The sequence below is a fragment of the Podarcis melisellensis genome (assembly GCF_964234715.1).
Source record: "Podarcis melisellensis genome assembly, chromosome: 2".
Lineage (NCBI taxonomy): Eukaryota > Metazoa > Chordata > Lepidosauria > Squamata > Lacertidae > Podarcis > Podarcis melisellensis.
In genome coordinates this window covers 121,048,126-121,069,773 of record NC_138529.1, presented here as the reverse complement: position 1 = coordinate 121,069,773, position 21,648 = coordinate 121,048,126, and the positions used below count along the sequence as shown (strand labels likewise).

At 46.7% G+C, this 21,648-nt stretch overlaps 1 protein-coding gene across 1 annotated transcript; it reads right to left on the bottom strand.

Moving 5' to 3' along the window:
- Positions 1-5,558: 5,558 nt before the first annotated feature.
- On the bottom strand, positions 5,559-16,641 carry LOC309364766 (uncharacterized protein). The gene is made up of 5 exons (XM_081902654.1): positions 16,533-16,641; positions 12,320-12,451; positions 10,435-10,994; positions 7,356-7,491; positions 5,559-6,832 (listed from the first exon to the last, which is right to left on the bottom strand). Exons 3-5 carry the CDS (start codon positions 10,927-10,929, stop codon positions 5,907-5,909), a joined length of 1,557 nt encoding a protein of 518 aa, XP_081758780.1. The 5' UTR covers positions 10,930-10,994; positions 12,320-12,451; positions 16,533-16,641; the 3' UTR covers positions 5,559-5,906.
- Positions 16,642-21,648: the final 5,007 nt, after the last annotated feature.

Sequence of the window (21,648 nt, the reverse complement as noted above, 5' to 3'; positions counted from 1 at the left end):
TGTTATGGGCCGTTCCGAGCTCCTCGGAGGAAGAGCCGGATGAAAATAAACTGATTTACAACATACCGTTTCCCCGGCTCGCTTTCTTCTGAGGGAAAGGGGCAGCCCCGTTACCTCAGCTGCGCTTCCCCCACCCTCACGACGAACTTACTCAGCCCCGTCCTTCCCACCTCTGGCGTTCAGCCGCCGCCTCTTTGCCATCTGCTTCTTCGGCTTAACAAGCCCCTCACGACTACCGCCGCCCGCCAAACCGTCCCCTCAGCTTTGAACCAGCCAATCAGCTGCCGCCTTCTCGTGCGCCACAGCCAATCACCGCCGTAGCTGTGCCGCGCGCCGCGTTGGCGGCTGCGCAGAGCGCGAACAGAGACAGTCAACAGAAGCCCCCTGGCGCTCCTCGTCTCCTGTTCCGATCGCGCCTGCGTTAAGTTGTGCGCTATCAGCTGCAGCAGAAGAGGCGGGGTTTCCGTGTGACGGAAGCAGTCAAAGAACAACTTCCGGGTCTGAACGAAGCTTACATCCGGGTTTTGCCCTTTCTTTGAATTCCCGTCTGTTCCAGGCGTGCAGGGAGTTTTGCAGAACTTAAGTTGTGAATTGACTGGAAAAAGGAGGCGCGCAAGTCGGATTTCCCAGGTGGAAGACTTCAGATTTTACTCATGAGCTCTCCTTAATTTGCGATGCACCCAGAGCTGTCTCTTCATCTGCACAGGGAAGAATGCAGCCTTATTATCCGTCTGTTCAACCAGTAATAACAACAACAACAACAACAACAACAATAATAATTATTATTATTTATTATTTATACCCCACCCGTCTGGCTGGGTTTCCCCAGCCACTCTGGGCGGCTTCCAACCGAATATTAAAAACAATACAGCATTAGACATTAAAAACTTCCCTAAACAGGGCTGCCTTCAGTTGTCTTTTAAAAGTAAAATAGTTTATTGCCTTGACATTTATTGCCACAAAGAGCACTCTATCATGAGATATTTGGGTCGTTGCAATGATTTTGACAGAGAAATGAGGCGCTGGCGAGGCTTAAAGAAAGAGTATCAAGAAAACAGAGCCAGGAACCAAGCACACGCAGAACAGATAAGAGGAAAAACGAGAGCTTCAGAACCATAGATACAGCTGAGGACTGGGCAACATAAGGATGGCCAGAGGAGTATGTTGTCTCATGTCTTCTGGGTACCTAAATAAAGAAAACTTTAAATCCAAAACATTTGCAATAAAAATGGCAATGATGTTGGCAAAAAAAGAAAGAAAAGGAAATGATATACAGTGGTACCTTGGGATGCGAACGGGATGCGTTCCGGAGCCCCGTTCACATCCAGAAGCAAACATAACTAGCGATGGCAGGTTTGCGCACATGCACATAGTTTTTCACCGCTTCTGTGCATGCGCATGACATCATTTTGAGCATCTGCACATGCGCAAGCGGCAAAACCCAGAAGTAACGCACTCCATTACTTCCGAGTTGCCATGGAGCGCAACTCGAACACGCTCAACATGAAGCATATTCAACCTGAGGTATGACTGTATAATGAAATGAAAAGTATGTTTAAAATAACGTTGGTAAAAAACCCCCACAAAAAACCCCCACAAAAACCAGAAACCTTTCTTCTGGAAATTATAGGGATAGAACTACCTAAATTGTAATTTATTCACGTATGTGACAACAGCGGCAAGAATGTTACTAGCCCAAAAATGGAAAGAAAAAGAAGTCCCAGCAAAGGAAGCATGGATACAAAAACTTATGGAATATGCAGAAATGACGAAACCAGAAGAATAAGAAATCAAGATAACAACCTTTTTATAAAAGAATGGAAATGGATTATTGAATATTTACAGATAAATTGTAAACAGATAAAAACATTAGCAGGATTGTTGTAATAACCTGCAGTTTCATAAGAGTATATATTTAAAGCAGACAATTAAATGAGCAAATTAAATGAATTTGGATAGGCAGAAGATATAAAAAATGAATTTAAGGGACTGCAGGAAGAAGGGGAAGGAAGTCAAGTTTTAAAATGTCAAAATGAATATAAAATCAGTGAAATGTATATATCTGAAAAGTATAAATAAAATTGATGATGATGATGAAAATAATATCATCCCACTCTTGCATTTCCAAATCAAGGAATTTAGAAACCTTCTGGGGAAGAGGTCATCTCAGGGTTAGAACAATAGATTCCAGGTGGTGAGAGAGAGAGAGAGAGAGAGGGACAACACCCTCCTCCCAAAAGTGCATTGAGATCAGCACCAACACCCACCCACCCCACTAACACACCTTTTCTGGAGGAAGGGGAAACCTATGAAAGGCAGGTGATACAAGGGTTTGCCAAGTGGCCTCAGTGGCTGGGAATGCCTTTGGCCAGCTTTACATAGCAGGGCTGAGGGGGTGAAGAAAGCTTTTAGGTGGGGTGGGAGTTATGTGCTTTAAATGTGCGTCAGATGCACTTTGATGCATAGTGTTGGTCTGCAAGAGAGCCAGCAACAATTTGCTTAGCTTGAAAGAGAGTAAAAGTGTAAAAACATCTTTGCTGCGCTCTTTTTGGCACCTCCTAAAAAGGTGTTTGCAAGTCTATACAAGCGTGTTTCGTTTTTTAGCTACCTCTTGAATATTTTGAATGTCTGGTTGTAACTATTTTTTTATCCATAATTCTAATGCTTCCTTTTATATTTTTGTAGAGCCCTTCCGATCAAAACTCCCAATTTTTAAAGGTGAACAGGTCAAATCGGTAATGATACACTGGGCAACAGATTTGGGACATAACATCTAGGTGGCAGATTGGGAAAGGTTATGGAAAACAAACCTGAAATTCATGTCCTGTTGTACTTTGAAAGAGAATTATATGAAAATGATGTACCAGTGGTATTTGACTCCTACTAAGCTGGTGGGTGGTGCTGTGGGTTAAACCATAGAGCGTAGGGCTTGCCGATCAGAAAGTCAGCGGTTCGAATCCCCGCGACGTGGTGAGCTCCCATTGCTCAGTCACTGCTCCTGCCAACCTAGCAGTTCGAAAGCACGTCAAAGTGCAAGTAGATAAATAGGTGGGAAGGTAAACAGCGTTTCCATGCACTGCTCTGGTTCACCAGAAGTGGCTTAGTCATGCTGGCCACATGACCCGGAAGCTGTACGCCGGCTCTCTCGGCCAGTAAAGCAAGATGAGTGCCGCAACCCCAGAGTCAGGGGTCCCTTTACCTTTAAGCTGGCAAAAATGTACAAAACAAGTACAAATACCTGCTGGAAATGTAAAGAAAAAAAGGTACCTTTTATCATATGTGGTGGACCTGTAAGGTGGTAAAAGCTTTCTGGGGAATGATATACAATGAAATGGAAAAAAATGTTTAAAATAACTTTTGTTAAAAAACCAGAAGCCTTTTATTAGGAATTACAGGTACCGACATCCCAAAGGACCAGAAAAAGACTTTTTATGTAAGCAACTACAGCCGCCCGGATGCTACTAGCCCAGAGATGAAAATACAACAAAGTTCTTACTAAAAAAGAATGGCAAACCAAGCTGTGCAAAAATGGCAAAGTTGACTGGAAAACTGAGGAACCAAGAAGACAGAAACTTTACAAAATAATGGGGAAAAATTATAAGTTATTTAAGAGACCACTGTTAAGCAGATGGAACTACAGTAATACCTCGGGTTAAGTACTTAATTGTTCCGGAGGTCCATTCTTAAGCTGAAACTGTCCTTAACCTGAAGCACCACTTTAGCTAATGGGGCCTCCTGCTGATGCCGTGCTGCTGGAGCACGATTTCTGTTCTCATCCTGAAGCAAAGTTCTTAACCCGAGATACTATTTCTGGGTTAGTGGAGTCTGTAACCTGAAGCGTCTATAACCTGAAGCGTATGTAACCCGGGTACCACTGTATTGGCAGGATTTTCATTTGCACTATAAAAATTACCATGGAAAATATGGATCAATATAATAGTTTTGGAAGACGATGCAGTTTTAAATGCTTAAAATGGGACTCCATGGAGGGGGTGGGGAGTCCTGAGAGTCAGAGGAATCTCTGCATATAGGTATGTATTTGAATTTTTAAAATAATTTTGTATTGTAAAATCAAATAAAAATGATTTCAATTTTTTAAATAAAAAACCTCCCAATTTTATTTGTATCTTGATAAATTTTAGGCCAACTTGTAATTAACATTTGATTTTAATGGTATTGTCAAATTACCAATGTTTTAAATTGATTAAAACTGGCTTGGCCTTGTCCACAGTATGGAAGATGGCAGGACCCCCCAGATCGTGCTCTACAGGGGAGCTGGCTTCAGGCACCAGGCCCGTTGACAGACCAACTCTGCATTAACCAAAATGTCTGCAAATGTGACATGAAGGCAGGCAAAACCAGCCTCGCCATGTTGGAATCCCTTGCAGACGACCGGACTGCCTGGAGACAGGCAGTCAAGTTGTGCATCCGTAGCAGTTACCAGAAGAGGAACATGGCTGGGAGGAGCATAGAAAGAAGAAATGTCATGGCGCATCTGCAGCAGCACAACCGGACGCCTTCCTCTGCCCCGACTGCAACAAAACATGTCTCTCCCATGTTGGTCTCCACAGCCACTGCAGGCGCTGCAACCTTCCAACAGCTTGACCTCAACCCCAACGGCGCACTTCTCCATTGTCTCCCAAAACAGATGGATGACAACCAGCATTTTTTAAACTAATATTTTATATTGATTTATGTAAATGGCTTAGCAGTCTCTGGTGATTAAGTGGTATATAAAGCTGGTTTTAATAAAACAATAATAAATACCTGAAGGAGCGTCTCCACCCCCATCGTCCAACCTGGACACTGAGGTCCAGCGCCGAGGGCCTTCTAGCGGTTCCCTCACTGCAAGAAGTAAAGTTACAGGGAACCAGGCAGAGGACCTTCTCGGTAGTGGCGCCCGCCCTATGGAACGCCCTCCCTTCATATGTCAAAGAGATAAACAACTACCTGACATTTAGAAGAGATCTGAAGGCAGCCCTGTTTAGGGAAGTTTTAATGACTGATGCTTTAATGTATTTTATCTTTGCTAGAAGCTGCCCAGAGTGGCTGTAGTGTATTCCAGCACTGGCTTTGCTGCTAGGCAGCAGGAAGCAGGCGTTAAATTGAGGGCTTCCAGGACAGCATTCACACTGCCGTGAGCCCCTTCTTCGTCTCTACTCACCCTTAGCCAGCAACACCAGGATCTGGGAACTGGAACCTCAACGTACAGTGGTACCTTGGGTTAAGAACTTAAGTCGTTCTGGAGGTCCGTTCTCAACCTGAAACTGTTCTTAACCTGAAGTACCACTTTAGCTAATGGGGCCTCCTGCCGCCGCCGTGCGATTTCTGTTCTCATCCTGAAGCAAAGTTCTTAACCCGAGGTACTATTTCTGGGTTAGCAGAGTCTGTAAACTGAAGTGTCTTTAACCCGAGGTACCACTGTATCTACACTGGGATAATTCTAGGATCATTTAAGTCCACCATTCCAGTTACAAAAAGCACGACAACTCTCAGTTAGCGAAATGTGTCTTAATATGCATCGCTCCAAGAAGGAACTACAGTTCAATGGACAGGAGTTGTTTTTGCATCAAATGTGTATATTTTAATAGGAAAAATAGGCACAAAGGAAGCAGGCTGACTAGTCAGCTTTCGCAAGTGATGACAGGACTCAGTAAGGCACATGAGAGATATACACATCGGAAGCCGAAGAATAGGACGCCAACTCTTTGCTCGTGAAGGGAGCCTGGTCCATCAGCCTCAGGTATGATCTGCGTTAAAAGTTTGTTTCCTCACAGAGTATGCATACTGTACATTATACGTTCTGCTCTAGCTGAAGCTCTTTCTACACTCCCAAACATTTATTGGGGCAGGGGGGGAAGTGTGTTTGTGTGTGTGTCTCTCATGCAAATCATTCTGGCTCTATTTTAGCAATACTGTTCTTGTTTAATCACGGGAGTTATCGGCTGGTTTTCCTGTGCCAGTTCTCTGATGGGACATAAAATCGACACCCCGTCTGATGCCATTTCGACGCTCCAAGAGATGACGGGCCTTTCTTCTCCCCTGTGAATCCTCTGGTGTCGGTTCAGTTCCGCTTTTCTGAAAAAGCACTTTCCACAATCCAAGCACTGGTAGGGTCTCTCCCCGGTGTGGACTCTCTGGTGAGAGGTGAGGGTCGCCCTCTGCCTGAAGTTCTGCCCACACTCCATACATTTGTACGGCTTCTCTCCCGTGTGGATTCTTTGGTGTCTGATAAGGTTCTGCTTGTCGCAAAAGCTCTTCCCACAGTCCGAGCAGTTGTAAGGTTTCTCTCCCGTGTGGATCCGCTGGTGGGAGGTAAGGTTCACCTTGTGGCTGAAGTTCTTCCCGCACTCCAAGCACTTATACGGCTTCTCCCCAGTGTGGGTTCTTTTGTGGCTGTTGAGGTGAGATCTGTCGTAAAATCTCTTGCCACACTCGGAGCAGCTGTAGGGCTTGTCTCCCGTGTGGATTCTCTGATGCAACCTAAGGAGAGTGCTCTGGCTGAAGTTCTTTCCACACTCCATGCATTTGTACGGCTTCTCTTCCGTGTGAACTTTCCAGTGGCCGTTAACGTCTGATTTGTGACTGGCGTTTTTCACAAGCGCAGGGCAGGCATTCCTTCTTGTTCCTCTTGATTTTTCTGGCTGAACCACGATTTCACGAAAGTTTTCATCCCGGGAAGTGGCTGGTTCATCCAGCCACTTCTCCATCTGGTTTTCCTCCTGTTCTGTCGGTCCCTCTGGATTTCTGAAATTCTCTTCCATTTCTTGAAGCTTGCTTCTCTCACAGGGTCTGTTGTTGTTGTTGTTGTTCTTACTGGGCCATCCGCCACCTGTTGGAACAGAAAGAGAGTCAAGAAAACAGGCAAAAAGGAACCTTTGAGTCCAACCCAGTGGTGTGACAAATTAATACATGTGTGGTTCTACTTCCTTGGCCCTGCCAAAGACTTCGGAAGAACCGCTAGGTTGGAAAAAAAGATGAGGAAGACTGGGCAGCAATGTGGACAAAATCCCCATTCAAATTGGTTTCTGCTTCCATAAGGGAAATGGCACTCAAAATCTTGCAAGTGTTTTCCTGCTGGAATCCAACTGTTACAGTGATGGCCACCAACTTGGTTGGCTTGAAAGGAGAATTAGACAAATTTATTGAGAGTAGGGCTACTGATGACTACTACCCTCAAGGGCTATGTTGTAAACCTTCCTGTGGTCTCTCTTTTTTTGGGACAAAGTAATAATCCTAAATAAATAAGAATAAAAATGTGCACCCCACCACTGAGACCATTCCACTGAGACACGACTAAACAACAAATATATAAGAGAAGGAACTCATATTAACAACTCAGAGCAAAAACTTACCTAGCGAGGCTAGATTCCCAAAGTCCTCCACCAAGACTTCCCTGGGCAGGGCGTTTTGGCCTGGGTCCAGCAGTGCCCATTCTTCCTCTTCTTCCTTGGTGAAAGGCACAGGGACCTCTTCAAAGGACACAGGAAGCTTGTAGGGCAAGAAAAATTCCCTATTAACATGAGAGCCCAAGAATAGCACAATTTTTTTACTCCTCTACTCCTCCAGTGTATTGCCCACAGCGACTGGAAGTACAGTGGACCCACTGGTTACAAATTTAATTTGTTTCGGGGGTCCGTGCGCACCCTGAAAAATCCGTAACCAGAGGCGCCGCTTCTGAGCGCACGCGCGGAGCAACAGATCACTTCTGCACATGCGGCACAACCCAAAAGAATACACTTCCGGGTTTGCCGCTTTCGCAACTCGAAGATTACGTATCCAGAGCAGTACATAATCCAAGGGTCCACTGTACCATATTTTTCCATATACAGTGGACGCTCGGGTTGTGAATGTGATCCATGCGGGAGGCAAATTCACAACCCGCAGCGTTTGCAACCTGCAGCGCCGCATGTGAGCACGTGCGGCACGCAATTCGGTGCTTCTGCGCATGCGCAAAGCGCGGTTTAGTGCTTCTGCATATGCGCCGAGACCCGGAAGTAACCTGTTCCGGTACTTCCGGGTTTCAGCACGTCCGTAACCTGAAAACGCACAACTTGAAGCGTCTGTAACCCAAGGTATGACTGTATAAGACTAGGTCTTTTTAAAAAAAAATCTGAAAAATTGGGGGGCACCTTATACACAGATAGTGCACAGTGGGGATGTGGGACTGACTGCTGCCGCGAGCCAGATATTGTCAGTGGCTATAGGGCATGTTATTGTTGGCTGCAGCTCGTGTTGATGGGCTGTAGTGCTAGCGATTGGCTGCTTCTGCTGGCATGGGAATAGGTGTATTTATCAACCTATTTATTTCCTGTAAAAAAAGCTCAACTACACGGGGGTGTGTGTAATACATGGGAAAATACGGTAGCTCTGCAGTGTTTGAGATGTGTGGAGGAGGGGAGGTCTTGCTAAGCTGTGATCCTGCCATTGCAGAGGGTTTGAATTGCTTTGAATTTCATCACTCATTTATTTTATCGTGTTACTATCTTCCCTTGCGGGCTGTGCAAAGCACTACACTAAATCATGCTTTTTATAGGGAGGGGGCACACTGGGCGTGCGGTTATAGAAATAAAATGTGTATGGTGGCGGGGGCGATATGGTTGGGAACCAGCAATAAAAATTGTTGAAATGAAGAAATGAAAATAAAACAATTTGGAGGGGGAGGGAGAGGGAGGGAGGTGAGTGAAGAGATTAGTGGGAGTGGGGATGTTTAGTTTTTAACGTTTGATGTTTTATCATGTTTTAAATATTCTGTCGGGAGCTGCCCAGAGTGGCTGGGGAAACCCAGACAGATGGGCGGGGTATAAATAATAAATTATGATGGTGATGACGATGATGTCTGGCAATGCTGGATTAAACCCTTTGAAGGCCCCTAGGCAGTAAAAATCTTGCTTCCCACCCCTCCAATGATGTAGGTTCCTGAGTCAAGGGAGTCGTGGGACCCATAGGCCGGTGCCAACTCTACCTATTTGGTAATCCAGCCCTGGGCATTACTGAGGTTTGTGCATGATAGTAATAACAACAATAACAATAATAATAATAATAAATTTATTTATATCCTGCCCTGCCCAGCCGAAGCCGGGCTCAGAGCAGCTAACAACGGTAAAAATAACACAGTTTACATAAAATCACAATCAATTAATTGAAATACATTCTAAAATCAATTCATTCTAAAATCAATTCAGAATCAACTTAATGGGAACCATTGGGCTAGAGTTCTATGAGGATTACAGAAGGAGGGGGGTCAGGCTGCGCCCTGACCAAAGGCCTGGTGGAACAGCTCTGTCTTGCAGGCCCTGCGGAAAGATGTCAAGTCCCGCAGGGCCCTAGTCTCTTGTGACAGAGCGTTCCACCATATCGGTGCCACGGCCGAAAAAGCCCTGGCTCTGGTTGAGGCCAGCCTAACCTCCCCACGGCCCGGGATCTCCAAGATGTTTTTATTTGAAGACCCTAAGGTCCTCCGTGGGACATACCAGGAGAAGCGGTCCCGTAGGTATGAGGGTCCTAGGCTGTATAGGGCTTTAAAGGTTAAAGATGTGGGGGACTCCCTGGTCCTGAATGGGGTAACTGTGCCCCTGAAGGACCAGGTGCGCAGCCTAGGAGTCATTTTGGATTCACAGCTGTCCATGGAGGCACAGGTTAATTCTGTGTCCAGGGCAGCTGTCTACCAGCTCCATCTGGTACGTAGGCTGAGACCCTACCTGCCAGCGGACTGTCTTGCTAGAGTGGTGCATGCTCTATTTATCTCCCGCTTGGACTACTGCAATGCACTCTATGTGGGGCTACCTTTGAAGGTGACCCGGAAACTCCAATTAATCCAGAATGCGGCAGCTAGAATAGTGACTGGGAGTGGCCGCCGGGACCACATAACACCGGTCCTGAGACATCTGTATTGGTTCCCAGTACGTTTCCGAGCATGGGTCAAAGTGTTGGTGCTGACCTTTAAAGCCCTAAATGGCCTTGGTCCAGTATACCTGAAAGAGCGTCTCCACCCCCATCGTTCAGCCCGGACACTGAGGTCCAGCGCTGAGGGCCTTCTGGCGGTTCCCTCATTGCGAGAAGTGAGGTTACAGGAAACCAGACAGAGGGCCTTCTCGGTAGTGGCGCCTGTCCTGTGGAACGCCCTCCCACCAGATGTGAAGGAAGTAAGCAGCTATCTTATCTTTAAAATACATCTGAAGGCAGCCCTGTTTAGGGAAGTTTTTAATATTTGATGCTGCATTGTTTTTAACACTTGATTGGAAGCTGCCCAGAGTGGCTGGGGAGACTCAGCCAGATGGGCAGGGTATAAATAATAAATTTATTATTATTATTATTATTATTATTATTATTATTATTATTATTATTATATTTAAAGGTTTGGAAAGGGGGAATCAGGAGGGCTGGCGAGCCAAGCAAGCACTTTCAACTCCAAGATCAGGATGAAATACTCACCTGTTCCTCCTCCTGCTTCTTCCCCTCTACCTGGCTCAGGAGGAAGCCTTCTGCCAGGGCCACCGCCTGGGAACTGGTCTCCGCTCCGCACTCCCTGACCCAGTTCTCCATCTCCGGGGGGAGGATAGTCAGGAACTGCTCCAGGATCACCAGGTCCAGCATCTGGGCCTTGGTGTGCCTTTCCGGCTTCAACCACTGGCGGCAAAGGTCGTGGAGCTGGCTGCAGACCTCGCGGGGTCCCTCGGCCTCCTGGTAGCAGAAATGCTTGAAACGCTGGTATGGTCCCTTTGAGCGGATTGTGTCCCCGGCCAGGATCTCCTGCACGCTTCCTACCCAGAATTCCTCGCTGCCCCGGGCCTCCAAGGCGTGAGGGTCTCTTCCTGCCCCTTTCCCAGATTCGTCGCCTGCTTGGCTTTGCACGCTAAACTTTTCTTCGTGCTCAAGCGGAGCCCCGTACGACTCCAAAGGACTTCCTTGCTCCAGCTTCACTTTCATTCTTGCTCCTTCTCTGTCTCACAAGGTCAACGAGTTTCCTGGCAATTCAATTGATGCCTCTCTCTCTGAAGGAAAGGAAAAAGAAAAGAGAGACCTAAGAGCCACAGGGCGCTGACATGTATTTTAATCTGTTTTTAGTTTCTTGTTTAATTCTTTTTGAAAGCTTTGCAAAAGTTTGTTTTTAACCGCTTTTAGTGTTATTGGTATTTATTGTTATTTATTGATAATTTTACTGGTTTATTCTCCTCAAGGCTTTTTTTTTTACGATACAATAATCTTTATTGTCATTGTCCCATATAGAACGAAACTGAAAAATCTACATAAGAAATTCAAAACCCAACAAGCCTGCTATCCCAGCTGTCCCAACCTGGTTAGCCCCTAAAAACTTTGTTTCCTTTCAATCAAGCAACGTGTAAATATTATGAAATAAATAAATAAATGTTGCTTCCACTGGTTTTTTATATTGTATTTTTATGTTGTGAACCACCTTGAGATTTATGGATGGAGGACGGTATAAAAATTTAATCGATATTAATAATAAAAACAAATGTGTGAGACCAGTGGGTGCAAATAAAGTTTTCTGCTCGCTGTTCTCTCTGCCAAGGCTTTGCAAGCAGGAGTCTTTAGATCCTATACCCACTTCCAAAGTGACTTGATGGGATGTACCGTGTTCATTGCCTCTCTGCCTATAAAGGTAAAAGTAAAGGGACCCCTGACCATTAGGTCCAATTGTGACCAACTCTTGGGTTGTGGCGCTCATCCCGCTTTATTGGCCGAGGGAGCCGGCGTACAGCTTCTGGGTCATGTGGCCAGCATGACTAAGCCACTTCTGGTGAACCAGAGCAGCGCACGGGAACGCTGTTTACCTTCCCGCCGGAGCGATACCTATTTATCTACTTGCACTTTGACGTGCTTTCGAACTGCTAGGTGGGCAGGAGCAGGGACCGAGCAACGGGAGCTGGAGCTCATCCCGTCTCAGGGATTTGAACCACCAACCTTCTGATCGGCAAGTCCTAGGCTCTGTGGTTTAACCCACAAAAGCCCAGGAAAAACCTCTCCTCCAACAGGCTTCTTCCAGCTCTGCTAAATGGCACCCATTTAATGGGACGCTTCGGCAAGTGATCCTAAGGAGGCGCTTTTCTGCATACAAACCACTTGTTCTGCCAACTGAGCTATGGATGCCATCCTCACTCCCGGCACAGAAAACTGAAGACTGGCTCACGCATGCAAAGCTGGAATCTCTAAGCAGAACCCCTTTACCAGACATTGACCTCCAGATATCTCCTGGTCCTCTTTCATCCCAGCCACCATCAACCTCCCTCCATCAACTGCCCCTGTGACAGAGGAAGGCAGCGGGGCAGGGAAAGATCCTACAGCCTCCCCACTCAACTGTTGCTCTGGTCTCACAGATGAGAGTCTGCCGGATTGCTCCGCACCGGTGCTCAGAGATCCCGACCACAAAAGGCTTCTGCTTCCGTCACAGCAACTAGCACCCTCTGCAGCCGAGGCTTCCCTGGTGAGCCTGTAAGAACAAGGAGGACGTTGTTCATGAGAGCAGCTTCCCCAGGTGCTGGATCACACCTGATATCCATCTAAGCCTGCATCCTGCAACCAGAAGCGTGCAAGCAGTCCAGCTGCAAGGATCTTCTGGCTCCACCTGGTATGCCAACTGAGACCCTACCTGCCCACGGACTGTCTCGCCAGAGTGATGCATGCTCTAGTTATCCCCACTTGGAATACTGCAATGCGCTCTATGTGGGGATCACCGCAGATGGAGACAGCAGTCACGAAATTAAAAGACGCCTGCTTTTTGGGAGAAAAGCAATGACAAACCTAGACAGCATCTTAAAACACAGAGACATCACCTTGCTGACAAAGCTCCGTATAGTTAAAACTATGGTTTTCCCAGTCGTGATGCATGGAAGTGAGAGCTGGAACATAAAGAAGGCTGATCGCCGAAGAATTGATGCTTTTGAATTATTGTGCCGGAGGAGACTCTTGAGAGTCCCATGGACTGCAAAAAGATCAAACCTATCCATTCTGAAGGAAATCAGCCCTGAGTGCTCACTGGAAGGACAGATCCTGAAGCTATAGCTCCAATACTTTGGCCACCTCATGAGAAGAGAAGACTCCCTGGAAAAGACCCGGATGTTGGGAAAGATGGAGGGCACAAGGAGAAGGGGATGACAGAGAACGAGATGGTTGGACAGTGTTCTCGAAACTACCAGCATGAGTCTGACCAAACTGCGGGAGGCAGTGGAAGACAGGAGTGCCTGGCGTCCTCTGGTCCAGGGGGTCACAAAGAGTCGGACACGACTAAACGACTAAACAACAACAACCTTTGAAGGTGATTCAGAAACTACAATTAATCCAGAATGTGGCAACTAGACTGGTGACTGGGACTGGCCGCTGAGAGCATATAACACCAGTCCTGAAAGACCTACTTTGGCTCCCAGGACGTTTCCGAGCACAAATCAAAGTGTTGGTGCTGACCTTGAAAGCCCTAAACGGCCTCGGTCCAGTATACCTGAAGGAGCATCTCTACCCCCATCACTCAACCCTAGACACTGAGGTTTTTTGCTGGTTCTCTCACAGCGAGAAGTGAAGTTACAGGGAACCAGGGACAGGGCCTTCTTGGTGGTGGTGCCCTCCGTGTGGAAAGCCCTCCCACCAGATGACAAGGAGACAAAGAACAACACAATTTTTAGAAGGCATCTGAAAGCAGCCCTGTACAGAGAGGTTTTTAACGTTTGGTGTTTTATTATTCTTTTATATTTGTCGGAAGTTGCTCAGAGTGGCTGGGGAAACCGAGCCAGATATTATTATTATTATTATTAAGCAGCAAAAGAAAAATGGGTGCTCTGGAGCTGTTTTGCGTGTATGGTTGGTGAAAATGTCGGTTTTATTTTATTGAGGGAATGGCATTTGGGGGCGCCCTGATTCTGTATTGGGAGATGAAACAGCAGGAAAGGCTGGTCTAATGAGACAGGCACAAGAGACAGCCAATGGGATGAAGCACTGAGAGGAGAGCGAGCCAATCAGGAAGTGGCATCTGGTTCTGCCTGAACTAAGCCAGACCCATGACTGACTAAACTGGGTTGACGTTTCCTAGGCACAACAAAACACATGATGCATATTTCATCCTGAAGTACCAACGATTTATGTGAAGAACCCTGGCAGTTTTTAAGCAGAGGTTGAACAGCCATCTGTCATGGGTGCTTTAGCTGAGATTCCTGCATCGCAGGGGGTTGGACTAGATGACCCTTGGGTCCCTTCCACCTCTACGGTTCTAGGGTCTTTATAATATATCAGAAGAATCCTGAGGCAGCTGGCTCTGCCCAAACAGAGGTTCACCCAGCCCAAGCACCCTGTTCTCACAGTGGCAAAAGCTGTGTAACCATTATGGGATGCCCCACAAACCATCAGCACTCTCCCCTATTCAGAGTCCCAGGAACTGGGTTTTTCCGGAGGCATCCTGCCCATAATAGAGGAGGGAGAACAAACCATTCAGGTCTTTCAGAGTTGCCACAAAAAGCTCTATGAATTCAAGCCAGAAGCAGCAGACGGGGAGCCAGTATTTTGCAACTGGTGTGTTACTGGCTGCTCCACTGTCAGAGCTAATATGTCTCTGAATAACACCAGTTTTGAAGGGACGCGGGTGGTGCTGTGGGTAAAACCTCAGTGCCTAGGACTTGCCGATCGTATGGTTGGTGGTTCGAATCCCCGCGGCAGGGTGAGCTTCTGTCGTTTGGTCCCTGCTCCTGCCCACCTAGCAGTTTGAAAGCACGTCAAAGTGCAAGTAGATAAATAGGGACCACTTTATAGCGGGAAGGTAAACGGCGTTTCCGTGTGATGCGCTGGTGCTGGCTCGCCAGATGCATCTTGTCACGCTGGCCACATGACCCAGAAGTGTCTTCGGACAGCGCCGGCTCACGGCCTCTAGAGCGAGATGAGCACGCAACCCTAGAGTCGGACACGACTGGCCCGTATGGGCAGGGGTACCTTTACCTTTAACACCAGTTTATTTTTATTTATTTATTTTTTAAAATGCCAACCACTATAAATTAAAAAGAAATAAATGTGGTTTACATTACACATTACTGGGACTCACAAGTTTGGCCACTGTGAGAACAGGATTTTGGACTAGGATCACCCCACCTTTGGCCCCATCCACCAGCCAATGGCCATGAAAAATGGGAGGCGTATCTCATAGCACTTTGAAACGCCACAGGTTGGCGACAAAGCATGGGCTTTGCATGCATTAGGTCCCAGGGTTCAAGCCCTGGGCAGCATCTTCAGTTGGGGCGGGGTGGGGGGGAACCTTTACTTGAAACTCTGGAAAGCTGCTGCTACCAGTCCGTGCAGGCACTATTGAGCTAGATCATGGGTAGGCAAACTAAGGCCTGGGGGCCGGATCCAGCCCAATCGCCTTCTCAATCCGGCCCACAGGCAGTCCAGTAATCTGCGTGTTTTTACATGAGTAGAATGTGCCCTTTTATTTAAAATGCATCCCTGGGTTATTTGTGGGGCATAGGAATTTGTTCATTTTTTTTGTTTTTCTAAATATAGTCCGCGCCCCCCATAAGGCCTGAGGGACAGTGGCCCCCTGCTGAAAAAGTTTGCTGACCCCTGAGCTAGACGGTCCAGTAGGTCTGACGCTGGCAGTTAAAGCATCCCAACTCCCCCCACCCTGATAAGTTGCAAGGGGACGTTATTCATCGGTCTAATTGCTATTATCATGAATGATAAAGAATAACATTGCATCGTGACGCAGAGCACGGTTGCAATCGTGGGGGGCTGGACTTGATGACTGCTGGCGTCCCTTTCCAACTCCAATAATGCACATTGCAAGAATACTATTAACAATAATGCACGTTGCAAGAATACTATTAACAATGCAGAGCGTAATTTAACGAAGCAGAGGCTTATATAATGCAGACTGCTGTAGTAGTACTACATAATAATAATAATAATAATAATAATAATAATAATAATAATAATGAAACGCAGGCGCTTTGGCAGTGACACCCCCACCCCCCACCCCTTTCCACCTCTTTCCTGCCCCACACGGCCTCCTTTGCGTTCCCCAGATCCGGGGGGTGGTCAAGACGTGGCCCACCTCGCCCCCACCTGTCCGCAGCAGCTGAGGTTCCCCACCCCCAAAGATGCACCGACAATTTCTGCTTTGAACCCCGGGAGTGGGGGGGTGGTCTCTCCAAACCCACAAAAATTGTGACACCCCCTCCACCCCCCCCCCCGCGGAGTCAAGTGATTGCATCAGACAAGAGGGATCCAATGAAGAGGGTGGACCTTTTCTTTCCCTGCCTGGATTGTTTATGATCATGATTATTATTATAGGGGAGGGGGAGGGGTGGGAGATCAAAGGGGTTCTCCTGCTGCGCCGCAATTGCAACCGTGTTGCGCGATTGCGCCACAAAAGGTCCAGCGACAACCTCCCCTCCCCCTCCCCCTACTTTGCCCTCGCCCCACTTTCCTCCCCAGGACCTTCCCCGACCCCAAAAGCACCACCGTTCCTCCTCCGGCCCACCCCCTCCCCCACCCGCACGCCCCCCAGTTCCCCCCAGTTCTCCCATTTCACTCACCAGACCCCTCCCAACTTTCCCAAAAAAGGGGAGGAAGTGACCTTCCCGTCTCCGCTTCCTCCTCCTCCTCCTCTTCTTCCTCCTCGGTGCCTGTCTAGGAAAGCGCAGGCGACTTTCCCCCCCCCCCCAACTTATTAACCCATTTTCTTCGCTCTCTCGCCCGAAGGAAGCAAACCAAGAGGTTTTGCAAACCTCGCGGTTAGAATTGCAAACAGAATTGCAATTATTGCAAAAAAATAATAAAATATTGCTAATCTCTCTCTCTCTCTATATATATATATATTTTTATATCCCCATTTTTGCAACCATTGCAATTCCGTTTGCAATCCTAACTGAGAAAATCCCACTTTGCTAGATGCAGAGTAGCCCAGCAGAGGCGTGAGGAAAAAGCAAGCCCGCTGCCTGCAAAAAACAGAAATAAAATAGAAATCCCTTTGCTTTTTTTTGTTGCTGTTTTTGTTTATGTTTTCCCAAGGGGAGCGTGCAAAGCTTACACCACTTTTCCTTCCTCCCCCCCCCCTTTTTGTTTCTTGTGGAGAGTAACCCAATACAGGGTTAAGGAGAAAGAGAGAGCCGGGTGCCTAGAGAGGCCATGAAGCATCCACTTCCTGCCCCCCCATCTAGAGCCTCCCTTCTTCTATCTCCCCCACCACAACCAAAAAAATAAAAATAAAATCTGCAAGGGAGCTGGTGAGTGCATTTTGGGTCCAGTATGCAAGGAGAAAAGACCAGATGCTGAAAGGAAGAGGAGAGGCGCATGCTGGGAGGGAAAGGGGGGGATCGGGTCTCGTTTGCACCCCCCTTCCACTTTTCCCCAAATTGAGGGTGGCCTTTTTGGCTGCAAACCTACACCGTGCAGCCCCTTTCCTTCCTCCTCTGCTATGAAGGTTCCCAGTTTGCATTTCCACCTGTTGCAGGAATTTATGTAAAGATTGGGGGGGGTTGCCCCTCCAGCAGATGATAATAATAACAACAACAACAACAACAATTAATAATAATAATAATTCCTTCCAGTAGCACCTTAAAGACCAACTAAGTTAGTTCTAGGTATGAGCTTTCGTGTGCATGCACACTTCTTCAGATACACTGAAACAGAAGTTTCCAGACCCTTCTATATAGTGAGAAGGTGGGGAGGGGTATTACTCAGAAGGGTGGTAGGAATGGGTGATTGGCAGATAGCTGTGATGAGCCTGTTGAGGACTCTTAACGACTGCAATAGGTCTTACAGGAAAAAGCAAGGGGTGAGAAGGTGAAAAATGGCTTTGTCATGTATAATGAGATAAGAATCCAATGTCTTTGTTCAGACCAGGTCTCTCCATGGTTTTAAGTTTGGTAATAAGTTGCAATTCAGCAGCTTCTCTTTCCAGTCTATTTCTGAAATTCCTTTGTAGTAAAACAGCTACTTTGAGATCTTGTATAGAATGTCCTGGGAGAATGAAGTGTTCTCCTACTGGTTTCTCTGTCTTGTGATTCTTGATGTCAGATTTATGTCCGTTTATTCTTTGGCATAAGGTTTGGCCTTATAAACGGACATAAATCTGACATCAGGAATCACAAGACAGAGAAACCAGTAGGAGAACACTTCAATCTCCCAGCAGCTTCTATAAACGGACATAAATCTGACATCAGGAATCACAAGACAGAGAAACCAGTAGGAGAACACTTCAATCTCCCAGGACATTCTATACAATCACTACTGGAAGGAATTTTTTTTGTTTTGACTATGGCAGACCAACAGGGCTGCCTATCTGTAACTAATAATAATAATAATAATAATAAAAATTATGCCCCACTCTGGGCAGCTTCCAACAGAATTTTAAAATACAATAGTCTATTAAACGTTAAAAGCTTTCCTAAACATATCATACACACACACACACCCCGGCTACCAAAATCATCGCAATCACTTTGGCAAATGTCCCCACAAAACACTTCATCGCAGTTTTTCCTATCTCCATTCAAAGGGCTTCTGCTGCACATTACCAAATATAACAATTCGCTGATAAATGTATCTACTACTGGCTCACTGGGAAAACTCTTTAGAATGTCATATAAAATCGCTCCAGTATGGAACTGTACCATTCCAACATTGTTCTGTTCAGGAAAGGGATGACCTACGAAGGGGGGAGTCTGGGCAGCCATAATCCCTGAAACCTGGGATCACGTACACAGCAGCCTCTTGCACTGGCATCCTGGCAAATAGGTGCCAGACAGGCATTTATCCCATGGACAATGGCAAACCGTTCAGGAATGGATTAGGCCAGGGGTCAGCAATATTTTTCAGCCGTGGGCCAGTCCACCGTCCCTCAGACCATGTGGTGGGCTGGAGTATATTTGCGGGGGGGTGGGGGTGGAATGACCAAATTCCTATGCCCCACAAATAACCCAGAGATGCATTTTAAATAAAAGCACACATTCTACTCATGTAAAAACAGCAGGCAGGCCCCACAAATAACCCAGAGATGCATTTTAAATAAAGGCACACATTCTACTCATGTAAAAACACCAGGCAGGCCCCACACAGCTTTTCTAAGCTCTGGAGGGGATCAGACATGCACAGCCAAACTGATCAGGATTTAAAGCCCTCTCGATCAGCTGATAGGTGGGGGTGAACTCTGGTTGCTTTGGTTGTGTGAGCAGCCTATGTAGAACCATCATCATCATCATCATCATCAATTATTCATACCCTGCCCATCTGACCGGGTTTCCTCAGCAACCCTGGGCAGCTCCCAACAGAATATTAAAAACACGATAAAACATCAAACATTAAAAACTTCCCTAATCAGGGCTGCCTTCAGATGTCTTCTGAAAGTCAGATAGTTATTTCCTTGACATCTGATGGGAGTGCATTCCACAGGGCAGGTGCCACTACCGAAAAGGCCCTCTGCCTGGTTCCCTGTGACCTCACATCTCACAGTGACGGAGCTGCCCGAAGGCCCTCGGAGCTGGACCTCACTGAATGATGGGGATGGGAGGCGCTCCTTCAGGTATACTGGGCTGAGGCTGATATTACCCACCCAGCTGACCTTGGAGTCTCCCTGCCTCTCTCCCCATGAATTTGTCTTAAATCGTCTTTTAAAGCTCTTGCGGAAAGACACAAGCTTTGGTGAGCATCTCTGATTCCTTGTGTCTCCTAACCAGAAGATCCTACTGAAGACACATCAACCATCCATTTCTATACCATTAAACCATAACAAAAGGGCTGGTCACCCAGCACCGTAATGTGCCGTAGTCTGGGATTTGTGTTTTTCTTAATGGGTTGGACCAAGCAAAACATTTCCAGCAAATGAAGCTTTTTAGAATTTTTAACTCCTCTACTTGCCTCCTTGCCCAAATGCCTCAAGATGCTTCCTCACTCCCAATCAAAAAATGCTCCATGCAAATCAGTGGTTCCTAAATGGGGTGGTAGTGCCCCCCTGGGGCGAGCAATGGGATTACCTAGGGGGGCACACTAGAGACGAGGCAGCGGGTGGTGCTGAGGTCTAAACCACTGAACCTCTTGTGCTTGTTGATCAGAAGGTCGGCGGTTCGAATCCCTGCGACAGGGTGAGCTCCCATTGCTCTGTCCCAGCCCGTGTCAACCTAGCAGTTTGAAAGCACGCCAGTGCAAGTAGATAAATAGGTACTGCTGCAGCGGGAAGGTAAATGCCATTTCTGTGCGCTCTGGTTTCCGTCACGGCATCCTGTTGCGCCAGAAGCGGTTTAGTCACGCTGGCCACATAACCTGGGACACTGTCTGCAGACAAATGCCGACTCCCTCGGCCTGAAAGCGAGATGAGCGCCGCAACCGCATAGCCGCCTTTGACTGGACTTAACCATCCAGGGTCCTTTACCTTTACCTACTGGAGATGTAAATAACTATCATAGACTTTGAAAAGCTAGCATCACCAGATCAAATTCATCAGTTTCGATGAATTAATTAATTATTGGATTTTGAATAAATGTGCAATTAATTCTTACTGTTCTGAATTTTATTGTGTTATCTTCCTTTGTGGGACATGCAAACCACTATTCTGAATAACTTGCTATGGCCGTTGGCTAATGCAAATAAAGTTTATCTATCTATTCCAAATAATGCTTTTTTCATAGGGCACAGTGGCACCGGGGATGACTGTATGGAACCAAGAACTCGGTGGCCAAAAAAGTTTGGTCTAAACTCTTCTTTCTTTTCAATAATCTGAGAAATGGGATGGCAGCAAGCTCACTTTGTTTTTGTTTTTCGGGAGGGGGAGGCAAACAAGAGTTTGACATCAGAAAGGGAAATATTTAATTACACATGTCAATGTTCTGTTTTATTCGACCCATGCTTTTACCGCAATATCACAAAATGCCAGGGTGGTGTATGCAATGATGCAACACAAAAAGCTAATAATAATAATAATAAATTTTATTTATACCCTGCCCTCCATAGTCAAGACCGGGCTCAAGGCGGCTAACACCAGGTATAAAAGCAATTAATTAAAATACAACTTAATGATAAGATTAAGTGATCCATGCGATGGTCACCTCCAGGCTTGACTACTGTAATTCACGCTACACGGGGCTGCCCTTGAAGCTGTCCCAGAAACTCCAGCGGGTGCAGAATGCTGCAGCGAGGCTCCTCACGGGGTCTCTGCCATAGGAGCATATTCACCCAGTGCTTTTCAAACTGCACTGGCTCCTGGTGGAGTACAGGGTCAGATTTAAGGTGCTGCTTTTGACCTTCTAGGGACTTCTAGGGTGTTGCTATTTATGGACCTTGAGACTCTCCGTGGGGCATACCGGGAGAGGCGGTCCTGTAGGTACAGGGGTCCTAGGCCGTGAAGGGCTTTAAAGGTCAAAACCAGCACCTTAAATCTGACCCTGTACTCCACCAGGAGCCAGTGTAGCTGGAAAAGTTAGACTAGATGACCCTCGGAGTCCCTTCCAACTCAACAATTTTATGATTCTATGGGTGGATAATCCTTATTCTGAATTTGGGGTGGAGAATATCCATCCTGGTTGTTTTTTATTATTGTTTTAGCCATAGAGTCGAGCATTTGCTGAATCTGTCTTCTTCCCTGCTTAGTAAGATATCCAAGCATTTAAATGCTTCCTCTGCTGCAAGGATTCTCTGATGTCCAATATGATGCACTCT

Coding starts and splice junctions, on each gene's coding strand:
- LOC309364766 (XM_081902654.1), bottom strand. CDS start 10,929: ATGAAAGTGAAGCTGGAGCAAGGAAGTCCTTTGGAGTCGTACGGGGCT. Junction 7,492..10,434: donor AGAAGCAGGAGGAGGAACAG/GTGAGTATTTCA, acceptor TTGCCCTACAAG/CTTCCTGTGTCCTTTGAAGA. Junction 6,833..7,355: donor TGGGAATCTAGCCTCGCTAG/GTAAGTTTTTGC, acceptor CTGTTCCAACAG/GTGGCGGATGGCCCAGTAAG.